The sequence below is a fragment of the Trachypithecus francoisi genome, unplaced genomic scaffold (assembly GCF_009764315.1).
Source record: "Trachypithecus francoisi isolate TF-2019V2 unplaced genomic scaffold, Tfra_2.0 Lachesis_group1, whole genome shotgun sequence".
Taxonomy (NCBI): Eukaryota; Metazoa; Chordata; class Mammalia; order Primates; family Cercopithecidae; genus Trachypithecus; species Trachypithecus francoisi.
The window spans coordinates 115,134,537-115,147,767 of record NW_022681454.1 but is presented as its reverse complement, the minus strand read 5'-3'; the positions used below and the strand labels follow the sequence as shown (position 1 = coordinate 115,147,767).

Sequence of the window (13,231 nt, the reverse complement as noted above, 5' to 3'; positions counted from 1 at the left end):
ATCCCAGCACTTTGGGAGGCCAAGGCGGGCGGATTGCCTGAGGTCAGGAGTTTGAGACCATTCTGGCCAACATGGTGAAACCCCATCTCTACTAAAAATACAAAAAAATTAGCGAGGCGTGGTGGCATGCGCCTGTAATGCTAGCTACTCGCGGGGGCTGAGCAGGGGAATTGCTTGAACCAGGGTGGTGGAGGTTGCAGTGAGCTGAGATAGTGCCTCCAGCCTGGGTGACACAGCAAGACTCCGTCTCAAAAAAAAAAAAAAAAAAAAAAAAATTGTCAGCTCGTATCACTCCTCCACTCAAAACACTCCAGGATTTCTCATCTCAGTAAAAGCCAAAGTTCCTACCATCCTGGCCCAGTGCTGTGTGTCTTCCCCTCCCCTCCCTTCTAGAAATCTTCTGTTACTCTCCCTTTCCCCATCCCACTTCAGCCACGCTGGGCTTCGTGCTGATCCTCAAGCACTCCATTCGGGCCCTTGCTTTAGGACCTATGCACTAGCTTTTCCTTCCATCTGAAATGGTCTTCTCTAGTTGTCCCCATGGCTCCTTCTCTTACCTCCTCAGGTTACCTTCTTAAAAGTTCTTGGGCTCCCTGGACTACCCTAGTTAAAATTGTCCCCACCTTTACCAGCGACACACCCCATCCCACTTTCCTGCATCTTTTCTTCATAACTCTTTTTTTATTTTTTTTGAGACGGAGTCTCGCTCTGTCGCCCAGGCTGGAGTGCAGTGGCCGGATCTCAGCTCACTGCAAGCTCCGCCTCCCGGGTTTACGCCATTCTCTCGCCTCAGCCTCCCGAGTAGCTGGGACTATAGGCGCCCGCCATCTCGCCCGGCTAATTTTTTTGTATATTTTAGTAGAGACGGGGTTTCACCGTGTTAGCCAGGATGGTCTCGATCTCCTGACCTCGTGATCCGCCCGTCTCGGCCTCCCAAAGTGCTGGGATTACAGGCTTGAGCCACCGCGCCCGGCCTCTTCATAACTCTTAACACCATCTATATTCTGTATATTTTACTTATTTTATGTGTTGTCTCTTCCTGCACAAAACCATTTGCTGCACAAGGTGGGGATTATTGTCTAATGACTGGAATAAAGTCTAGCACATAATAGATACTCACTAAATACACACTGAGGGAGTGGGGGGAGAAAAAAGGAAAGGAAAAGAGAGAGGAAGGAGGGAAAGGAAGGGGAAGAAAGGAGTTTATAACTCTCTTGTCTGTGCCTGCCCAGCACACGTTAGATGTCAAGAGTACAATGTTACCTGCTGCTGTTCGTTGCTCTGAGTCCCGTCTTTCAGAAGAAGGAATATTCTTACTGGCTAATGGCCTACACATGTTCCTATGGTTGGGAGTAAGCAGCCCACCAGAACTGATCCAAGGAATATTTAATGTGCCATCTTTTGCACATATCAACACAGATATGGTAAGTATTTTTTTCATTGCTTTTGTGGTAATATGAAAAATATCAATTTTTCATATTATCACAAGTGTTTTTACTTATGTGCAGTGAAATATTATAGAAAGAAAAATAATAAGGCATATATTTCTGTATATGAAAGAATTTCATGTTTTGATCAATATCAGTTAGCTTGTATAAGGTTATTTGTATACTTTCAAACAACTAAAATATGTGACTTTAATAGAAAATGCTAATACTTCCAGATCATTAACTATGTGCCAGTCTCTGTACTCTAAATACTTAAATATACCATTTCAGTTAATTGTCGTAACAAATTAGTGAGATGGATATGATCTCAACATTTTACAAAGGAATCAGTTGAAGCTTGGAGACAAGTTCCTTCAGGTAATAAAATGGCAGAGGTGGGAACTGAATTCAGTTCTTATGCTGTGGACTCACCCCTGGTGCTGAACTGCATACTTAAAAGAATGTAAAAATCTTTCATAGGTGTTTGGCTACAGACTAAATCAGATTACTGAGTTAACAAATAATAATTCCATAAAAACAGACTATACACCCCTTTGTTGCAATAACAAAAGAAATTGTGAGTTTGATGTTAAATTAATACAAATGACCATTTTAAAGTATCTTAGGAAAACCCAGCTTATAATTTGTACAAGAGTCAACATTTATTGCAAACCTTATTTGTAGACCATTGTTGTGTGGGCATCACTGCCAGATGGCTGTTGTCTGACTCTGATAGTGGATTCCAGTAGAGCTCAGCAGATCGTTTCCTGAAGCCTCACTTACGTTGCGGCAAGATGGCTTAAGTCTAGTTGTTGAACCCAATTATATGAAGTACGGTGTATCAATATATATAGCATCTTGCAGAAAGAGGCAGGATTAAAATTCAAGGCCATGACAGGTGATCAGTTTAGAGAGCTGCATATTCATTAGGAATGTCAAAAGTGTATTTTTAAGAGAATTCAAGGGTATCCATATTCCAGTTAGAGATTGGTTTTAAGATGAAGATTTGGAAATTGATATCTGCATATGTTTGAAATTAAGAAATGATTATAAATGCAATTTTAAAAAATTCAGTAGGCAAAGAACTATGAAAAATTTTTATATAAAAGTTAAGGAAGCTTCCTCTTGTAATATATTGACATAGTAAATGCTGAATGCATAGTTGCTGAACTGAACATCCACAGGAAATAGCCAGTGTCTCTATCACAAGGCAGCAGATTGGTAGGTCTGCACTTACATCAGCATACTGGTATTTCCTTGACTTTCATCAACAAAATGAAACAAAGTTAAAAACCAAATGTAAGCTACTTTCTTTTTAGAGGCAGTTGGCACTTTAAAACATATACATGAAGAATCCTTATGTTGTTTGTTGAATTAATAGATCTACCATAATATGCCACATAATGCATATAGGGGATGGGAGTGTGAATATAAATAATGAATTTTTTGTTTTCCTTACTACTGTGAAAAATATTGACCATAAACTTTTCCTGACACTTGAGGTTTATGGTGAAACATTCAAACTCACATGTTCTCTGGCTAACTCACGATGATGCATTGGCTCTTGGCATCTTCTTGCTGAGAAGCAAACATTAGCATTTTACTGTCTTAATGAAAGAAATGTAAGTCAAAATCCTTCATATCTCCTGGATGCCATGTGCAGCTGGATTGGCCTGTAGACCACTAGCCAGATTTCCGGGGTATCTAAGAGGCTGCATTCCCTTTGAGAAATCAACATTTGGTAGTTTGTTTTAATGCTGGAACAGTAGTACTTGGATGGAATTTTCCATCCACTGAAGGAATAAAGTACATTCTTTTCTCTCACAACATAGCCTTGAATCTTGAAAAGGGATCAAACTTTCACAGGAAGTTGTTTGCATAAAACATATACTATTGTCTCTAGGTATCCATGGGGAATTGGTTCCAGAACTGTCTATAGATACCAAAATCCACAGATGTTGAAGTTCCTGATATAAAATGGCATGGTATTTGCATATAACTTGTGCATATACCCCCATATATTTCAAATCATCTCTACATTACTTATAACACCAGCTGGGCACAGTGGCTCACGCCTATAATCCCAGCACTTTGGGAGGCTGACGAGGGAAGATTGCTTGAGCTCAGGCGTTCGAGACCAGCCTAGGCAACATAGTGAGACCCTCTATTAAAAAAAAAAAAGATTACTTGTAACACCTAATACAATGTAAAATGCTATGTAAATACTTGTTGAATTATATTGTTTACAGCATAATGACAAAAAAAAATCCATGCTTTTTCAGTACAGATGCATTTTTTATGAATATTATTTTTGTCTGTGGTTGGTTGAATCCATGGATGCAGAACCCATGGATACAGAGGGCTGACTATGTCTGTGCTGTGTCACTTCAGTGATGTGCATGTGTCAAATTCCAGAGGAAGAGTTTTTTTCAAAAGACAGAAATAATTGTCTTCTGTCATTTATGGTAATGGATGCCAATAATAATTTTTACTGCATTTTCCCCACAGTTTTGGTTTTCAGGTAATGAACCACACCAATATTCAAGTACATGGTTTTAGAAGGATGTTTGTAACATTATGATAATCTCATATTGCTACTTCTATCTAAATGTTATAAACTGTACTAAAACTTTGATTTTCTTATATTTAAGACATTGCTGCCTGAAGTGGGAAACCCATACTCTCAACAACTCAGAATGATAATGGGTATTATCCAACAGAAGAGGCCATATTCAATGAAGGTAAGAAAACGATTTTATTTTTCCCTTTATTCAAGTGTTAAACATTTCATTAAAGATGTAAAATGCACACCCCATGTTTTTATGAAGTGATCTTTGATTTTAAAAACTCACACCATCACAAATCTAAAATAAAAGTTAAAAAAACCCTCACATTAACCTCTAAGTATATCTACCTACTTATCAGTCACAAACATAAACAGCTATTACCATGGGTTAACTATGGGGTATCTTAGTCAGTATTAACTTCATGATTTAATAGCAATTGGTATCAACAGACTTGGAAATGACTTTTCTTCTGGTGCCTAAAATTACTTAATTATAGAAGTATCATTTAGAACATTTGTAAAATTTGATTTATTACAATGTTTAATTTATGATCTCTGAAAAGTTTTGTTATTCTTGTCCTTCCAAGCCCTTCTAGCCTTTTCTGAGTTTGAGTAAAAAAATTTAATATGTCTAGAACCTAAGAAAATTATATCTTGTTGCCACCTTCCAGATACTTACTTGTTTTCCTTCCCAAGCTCAATATTAGAGTCTCCTGGGATCTAGAATGTATAGATGATGATGTGCTGTGTAACACTGCTTACTGAAGAGCTATAAGACACTCACCTGGAGGCACGTGTCTACAAGTGCCAGTGTATTTATGGGGCCAATTGTCTCCTGAAATGTAAATGTGATGTCAGTCTAAACCAACATTCGTAACTGTGAAAGTAACTCATGCATGCAAACATCAACTTCAGGTAGAGCTTAGGTAAATTGAACTTAGGTAAATCTGGATGAATATACAACTTGTCTAGAACAGTTTTCACACCACACAGCACCTATGTGGGTTCAGTTTAAGCCTAGAAACATGTAACCAGATCTTGAGTCCAATGAAATGCAAATTGAAAGCCACTGGTATTTAGAATGCATAGCAATAATAATTCACCTTCATCCCAGCTGCAGCAACTGCATCCCTCCAACTGGCCATTTGCAGAGAAGAGGCAGGACTGAGCATGGAGATCATCCTTGTGCTCAGTAGTTCCTCCTTCAGGGAAAAACATTAAACTTTCTCTGCTTTCTCCCACCTGTTCCAACCTCTTACCAAAGTTATGTCAGCTTTGGTTATAAAATCATCTGGGGGTGAGCTTCAAATATTACATGTGAATAAAATATTAAAGACCTGTGTGATAAAACAATTTTAGCTTGAATACTTAAAGAATCAGATTTTCTTATGTATTACCTGCAAATGTATCCATCTGTTCATAGAGTGCTATCTCTATACAGAATTTGAAATATTTAAAATTCACAGACGTCAGAGTTGAAAGGAATCTGGGAGATTACCCGGCTTCCTATACCTACCTGCACATCACAGACATGAAAGTGAGGCTCAAAGGAGCTGACTAGCTTGGTCAGAGTCTCACAGCTGGATCATAGCAGATACAGGGCTTGTACTAGGGGCACTTAGCATTCCACCTTTTCTCTGACACTTGAAAACTGACTCAACAAAGGAAATGAAAACATACTTTTAAAAGGTTAAGATTAAGTAGGAGAAAAGAGTTGGTATGGAAGGATCAAGAATAATAAAATCAAATCTAGAAGGAAATGTTACCTTCCAGATTTTGCTAATTACTTTTCCAAAAACTCAGTCCTCTTAGACCTTATTGTCTGATTATTCTCATACATGTGGGGGAACAACAACAAAAAAGATTTCTACTACAGTATGTCTACAGATGACCGAAACCAAGTGCCTTCCTGATAAATTCTAGTCCTGTCCTGCACGGTTCTCTGCAAATGTTTTTTATTCTCTCTCCTTTCACTTGTATTTCCTAGAGTATTCCTTTACCATTGGCCCTTTTCCACAGTTTACAAGCTGTTCAAATCTACCTTCATAGAAGCTGCCACTTCTCCAAGATTCTGCTTCCCTTTCCTCATTCATTCTACAAGTATTTATTGAACACTGGCAACATCCCAAACATTCTACAACCAAGCTCCTTGAAAAAGTCTCTATTAACTGCTCTTTCCTTCCCATCTCTCCAGTTCTCTGTAAACTGCCAACTTGCTAAAGACAATTGATTCTCAATCCTTTTACAGCATGTACAAGGTTGACTACTTCCTCAAATGCTCTCCTGTCAGCTTTTAAAACATCTCCTGCTCCTGATTCTTCTTTCTCAGTGACTCTTTTTCATTGGCTTCTCTTCATTCATCTGCCACTTAAGAGTTGGTATTCCCCGAAGGTTGTACCATGGCTGTTTTCTCGCTGAACATGTTCTACCTGGGCCTTCCTAATCACTGCTTTAGCGATTCCCTGTGAGTCAGCCAATGAAAGATGAGATTGGCTTTTGAAGCACATTAATACTATAAGACCTCTGGTAAGGTGACCCAGAGAATGTCACATTCAGAGTTAGCCAGTCTTCCCTTGGAGAGGGCACACAAGCAAGGAGGTGATAAGCAGTGATTATTTTAATGTTCTCCTCCTACTCTATAGGGCCATCCCCCACTTAAGAAATGTAAAGCGGGGACATAAAGACGGATCTGCCATTCCATACCAGCATGCTTTCCTTTTACTGGTGTGGGTGTGCCCCTTGAAGAGACCATCACTGTGTCAAGACAGGCCAACACCACTTCCATGACTCCACTCCCCTGAGACCTTCCACTATACTTTCTGTGTCATCCAGACACCTGTAGATAGTCAAATGGTGGGGTAGGATATTAATCACTATAGTTTAAAGTTAAGTTTCTCCCAAGGCTGAAATCCAGTCCCTGTTCTACTTACCACCTCAGCTCATAGCCAGACACTTTGTCACAGGAAGTTGTACAATGAGCACCACACAAAAACAAAAACAAAAACAAACCCAAGTGAATGGCAGCAATAGAAAATACTTCAGATGAGCAACCTGAACTTATTTCTATTAATTTCCATAAAGAAGGTAAATTCTAAAGAAATTGGAACTTCAAGTCTTTCCTCCTTCAGTGTCTTATCCTGCCCAGTCTCAGCCCGAGTTGTGTCAGAGGCTAGACCCACACTGCCCCTACCAATCATGGACAACAGTAAAGTTGTAGTGGCATGTGGGAGAGGGGGGATAAAACATAAAATGAAAAGAATCTTGACTTCAGGTTCATCAGGAGGCAAATCTTAAACTTTGGAGCGTGTAGGAGTGGAATCTGCCTATGCACACAGCTATTCCAGTGCCAACTCCCAGTATCTACAGCTGACATCCAAAAGCCAAGGCATCACGCATATCTGCATCCACATGGAATTAGATGAGTTGCGGCAGCAGCAGTTGTTCTTATGTATTATTTTTACTAGGTCAGGGGCAATTTAAAACTTAACAGACTTGGATCCAGGCCAAAATGTTATAAAAGAAAAAAGCAAGTGGTGGCGACAGAATTATTCTACTTGATAGCTAAAAAGCATAGAATGCAAAAGTAGGGAGGACCTTGCCCTCCTAGCCAAAATTGCACATACCTTCCCCACTGCAGCTGGTGAAGGCGCTAACTGCATGTGCTTCCCTGTTGCAGGCCTTTCTGGTGGGTTTACCTCCTGAGAGGAAGAAGTGAGAAGTACCCTGGCTCCTCTTAATTATATAGGAGGCAGGTGGAGAGGCACTGTTGTGCATGTATAGATCAGTTAACCCCACTTGTGGCGCAATAAATATGAAATTCTGACCATTCAGATCATCTGCCTTGACTTCCTCAAATAGGAATACAGGTGTAGAAAGAAGGGCTCAAAGTGTTCATGACAAAACTGGCTCTCTTCTGGGCTTCTTCCCTCTGGGCTTCTTCTAGAGCGGCACTCTCCAGTAATGCAAATGCATATGCAATTCTATGTTTTCTGATGACCACATTTAAAAAGAAAAAATTCATTTAAATAATTAATTTAACCCAGTATATCAAAAATATAATTTCTAATGTAATCTGTGTCATCAATTGAGATATTTTTACATTTTATTGTTCATACTAAGTCTAGAAATCCATTGTGTGTCTTATATTTACAGTACATCTCAATTTGGATGAGCCACATTTTAAGTGCCCAGTAGTATGTGTGGCTAGCTGTTGTACTGGACAGCACAGGTCTAGAGAATCATGATGAGCAAAGAACAGAAGTTCTCCCAATTTTCCCTGCATGTTAACCTCTCTAGCATCTCTCCAATCCACCCCCTTTCCACCTCCATTGCTCTAATTCAGAACCTGATCATCTCCCACCCAGACACTTCAAACCACTTCCTATCTAGTGTCCCTGTCTCACAAATATATTGTACATACTGCTGCCACTTAATTGTCTCATTTCATTCTTCTGCACCTTCACTGGATCACATTTCCTACAGAAGCCCAAACTCATTATTATGATAATTTGTCTCTTTTAGAAGCCTGTGATAATTTACATGCCAGCCATAATTGTATCTCTGGTACATGGTACATGTATTCCAGTATGGAATACTCCCTAGCCCTACCCCTATCCTTTAAGGCTCAGGTGACAGTTACTATCATTGTGAAGCCTTTCCCATAACACTCTGCTTAGGTTTCATTTTTGCCACTTAAAATTGTATGTCTTGGGTTTTGGGGTTTCGGGGTCCATGCCTCTTTCCACTCTAGATATTAGGCACTTTCCCATAATCCTCCATAGCCTCACACATAATAGACATTCAATAATGTTTGCCAAAATTGAAATAGACAAAATTGAGACATTTTCAAATAATGTTGATAACCAGGTGCTGTTACTGTTTGGTTTTTTCCTAGCTCACAATTGTAAAACAGCGAGAACAGCCAGAAATGGTTTTCCGACAGTTCCTGGTAGAAGACAAAGGACTTTATGGAGGCTCTTCTTATGTGGATTTCCTTTGTTGTGTTCACAAGGAGATCTGTCAGCTGCTTAATTAATTGAAACTTCTGTCACTGATGTTGCATTTCTAAGGAGATAACCTCCTTCTTGGTGCCTCATTTTCTAGATGATAATAGGCTAGTTTTGATTTCTTGCTCATTTTCAGAATAACTTTCCAGGAAGAGATGGCATTTAGAACTTCAGCTTTGGTGCTCAGGTATAAAGCCAATTAAGGTACAATGGAACCTTAAGGTATAAAGGGAACAGTCTATTTCTGATTGCACAGTTTCTAATTTTTAAAACTGATGTGGTTTGCATTTCATACAAGGCAAAGTTTACAGAACCATAAACATTCTCAATTTTATTTCTTTGTGCTAGACATATAAATTATTTCTCAAACTGTATAGATTTGGGGTAAAAAGTTGTCTCAGTTCCTCTCCCAATTGCAATGAGAAAAAAAAAAAAAGCTTAATTTTTACATTATACCTAATTTTTTAAAACCATGTAACTCCATTGAACACATTTTTCAATTTAAGGTTTGCATAGCAGACTTTTAATAACCTTGGGATTTATCTGGTAGAACAATATGTGTTCTACTTTTTTTTTCATAATTATATATTGTGTATGTTAAAACTATTTTCCAGTTGTTTTGTCTATAAAACTGTCTTTATCAATATGCTTAATGGTTCTTTGTACAATTTGGAAAGTTTCTACCTGTATATAATGGATCTAAACAATATCAATAAATCACTTCATATACTCTTAGTAGGTAGTTTTATTTATTTATTTATTATGTATTTTTAGGTCTTGAGAAATAAGGGTGGTATTCAAAATGTCTTGGCAAAAAGTTGTTTGGGTAGCTCACTAAGATCAAATCAGGAAAACAAAATTTTCTTTTTTTGTTGAGGGTTAAGGAATACTAGGCAATAAATCTAAGAAACATCATAGTGTGCTTGAGAAAGGCATTTCAAAGTTCTCTAATATGTTTTTGTGGGCAAAATAAATAGAAATAGGCTACGTGAAACCATTATTAATGAATATGACTAAACCTAGGAGAACGATTTTGAGTGATGTCACAAAGGCATCTGCCTCTACCTGCCCTATTTAACTTTGTTATCAATTATATGAATAATAATAGATAAAATATATTGAGTACATATCATGTCCCAAGAACTGCACTATGGTTTTTGTGAACATATGCAGATATATTCTTCACAGCAACCCTGATCCTGTTATCAACCCCATTTACACATGAAGAAACAGGCTTGACTTAAGTACCCTGTCTCTGATTATATGGCTAGTAAGGTTTATTTATAAATTAGATATCATGAAGTAGGTAGAAAAACAAATACAGACAGTGACAGGACTAAAATCCCCCCATGTTAGTCAACTGGCATGTTGCTTCAGCATCAACTTGGATGAGTTTAACATCATCAACTTGGATGAGTTTAACATCATCAGCTTGGATGAGTTTAACATCATTAACTTGGATGAGTTTAACAAGAAGAAACGTAAGTTCCTAGACTTGTGTCCAAAAAACAAATGCGTATGCAGGAGATCATTCTTAGAAACAACACATGTTAGAAAAAGAACTTAGGGAGTTTGCCATTATGAATCACTAGTGGAATGAAAGCAGATATGATCTCAATCTACCTTTTTACAAGGATAGGCTGTCAAATGAGCATAGTGATGGTCCCACTCTACTCTGAGGTCAGACCACACCTAGGTGATTGTTCAATTCTAGGCACCATACCCTATGTGGAATAGAAGCACAGAGCACATTCCTTTATTTATTTGAAGGCTGTCTAATGATTTGTTCTTTGTGTTCTTTAGGGTATAGAACCAGAACCATTAAATAGACAGGCCGGGCGCAGTGGCTCACGTCTGTAATCCCAGCACTTTGGGAGGCCGAGGTGGGTGGATCACTTGAGGTCAGGAGTTCCAGACCAGCCTGGCCAACATGGTGAAACCCCGTCTCTACTAAAAATACAAAAAATTAGCTGGGCCTGATGGCAGGCACCTGTAATTCCAGCTACTTGGGAGGCTGAGGCAGGAGAATTGCTTGAACCCGGGAGGCAGAGGTTGCAGTGAGCTGAGATCGCACCATTGCACTCCAGCCTGGAAGACAGAGCGAGACCCAAAAAAAAAGTGACAAAGTGCTGCTTAACACAAGAAACTTCTAAATAATTAGGTGCTCAAAGAGTATGCCATTGGAAGTAGTATCTTCTCATTTAACAAATACTGATTGCACATTTTCTAGGTTTCAAACACTAGGGGAGAAAACAGCAGCACAAGTAAAGTCCCGACCATCTCTACAATTACAGGAAAGTTTCAGAAATGCCATGAAATGCTACAGTAAGGACCTAGCAAGGTATATCTGACCTAGTCTAGCTGGGGGGCAAGTTGTAGTGAATAAAAATTTTCCAGAGGAAGTTACACTGAAGATTAGACCTGAAAAAATTGTAATCACTTGCCAGGTAATTGGCAATATTGGTAAATATGCCAGCAGAGGCGAAAGTAAGCATGAAGGCTCAGAGTGGAGAGGGCATACATCACCCTTTCAGTAAACTAAAGAACTTAAACTTGGCAGGAACTATCAAGGAGAGACAAAGTCGTAAAAGATAAAGTTGGAGAAGCAAGTAGAGTGAGACTTAGCCAAGGAGGAGTTTGGACTTAATCCTAATGGCAAAGTGAAGACATTCAAAATAATTTAAACAGGAGCAGCAGGATCACTCTAGAAAGATCACTTTGGGGTTGTAAGGTGATGTAACTTGCAGCAGACAGATCATTTATGAGGCTATCAGAATACTTAATTTGAGTTCACGGTGACCTGAAATAAAATAATGGTTTTAGTTGGGGGTGGGGGAATTGGGGGAGAGGTGATGTAAGGGAAGAGAAAGTGTCAGAAAATGATTTGTTTTGAACAACTGGGTACACAGATGATTCTGTGAGAGGAAACAGAAATAAAAACAGCTTGTGTATGTCAGTGTGTATGTGAAGGGTATAGTTCAGATTGTACATATTTAAGGTAGCTTGCAAGCTATCCAAGTGAGATAAACTATAGCACCTAAAAATACGGATGTGAATCTCAGGAGAGAGCTGTGAGCTAAAGATTTGCAATCCATCTACATGTATATCGAGAAAACGAAGCCAAACAAGTGGCTGAAAAAACTTAGGCTGACTCTGTAGAGTGGGAAGGAAGCAAATCCCTAGGGCAGACAGTCACTAGAAATCTTAAAGGAGACTGGGAAGGGCCAGAGAGGTAAGAAGTGAACTTGGCTAGAAGATGTCACAAAGCTCAAGGTAAAAGAGGGGGTGCATGAAGAGTGTGGGCAGCCAAGTTACAGGCTTCCAAAAGACAAAGATGAAAATGTTTGTTGGGATTAGTAAAAAGGTCATGGGTGACTTTGGTGAAGAGCAGTTTCTCTAAATTAGTGAGACTAAAGTCTAGATTAGAACAGGTTGAAGAAGTGGGGGCAGAATGGAGGCAACTCAAGAGGGGATGAGCGGGTGGGTCAGAGGAAGAGGGGAGGATTTTTTAAATTTTAAGATTTTTAAAATTTTAAATTTTAAGGGATTTGCCATTTAAATACTGGTGAAAGAAGCCACCAGCATTATGTTGTGTTTATTGAATTATGTTGAAAAAATACAGATAGAAACAATACTGTACTACAAAGAATGCTGAAGATTGAAGACAGAGAAAAAATATTCAAAAGAGCAAGACCCTTGGAAAACAGAGGGAATATAATATAAATGGTGAGGTTAGCTTTCATGGTAGAAGAAACTCAATATGTAATGGAAATGCTCCAGTGAGTCCTGAATGACCACTTGCCAAAAATGGTCTAAGTGCTGCTCTGAAACGGTGCTCCCCCTCCCCACACTGGAAGAGGCGGCGGCGCACAATGGCTCACAGCACAGGCTCTGGACCCAGCAACATGGGTTTCTATACTAGTTCCACCACTAGCTGTGTGATCCAGGGCAAGTTAGAAACTTTTCTGTGTCTGTTTCCTCCAGTTTTTTCAAGAATTAAAGTTTATAAAGGGCCTTGAATAGCACCTGACACATAGTGCTGCTATTTAAGTGTTCATTGCTGTTACTGTTTTACTAGGTTTTTTACTAAACTTGCTAAGGATCATAAAAACTAGAACTAATCTGACTCCTAATTGGATTTGCTGCTATGCCACCAGTATCATAATTGACATCCTCCAAATCAAGCTATCTTTAAATGCTATAGAAATTCCAATTAACAGATGGTTTCAGAG

The 13,231-nt window shown here is 38.9% G+C and overlaps 1 protein-coding gene across 4 annotated transcripts in view; it reads left to right on the top strand.

The window, feature by feature from the left end:
* The window catches only part of SEC24D (SEC24 homolog D, COPII coat complex component), a 117,402-nt gene extending 107,668 nt beyond the window's left edge, over positions 1-9,734 (top strand). For 2 of the 4 annotated variants that reach the window (XM_033215115.1, XM_033215114.1), the window contains exons 21-23: positions 1,233-1,424; positions 4,079-4,168; positions 8,888-9,412. In XM_033215115.1, the coding sequence (XP_033071006.1) occupies positions 1,233-1,424; positions 4,079-4,168; positions 8,888-9,028 (423 nt within the window). In that variant the 3' untranslated portion in view covers positions 9,029-9,412. Of the gene's footprint in view, positions 1-1,232; positions 1,425-4,078; positions 4,169-8,887 lie in introns of all 4 variants that reach the window. The other 2 variants (XM_033215113.1, XM_033215116.1) reach the window with 2 other exon arrangements.
* The last annotated feature ends 3,497 nt before the right edge of the window (positions 9,735-13,231 follow it).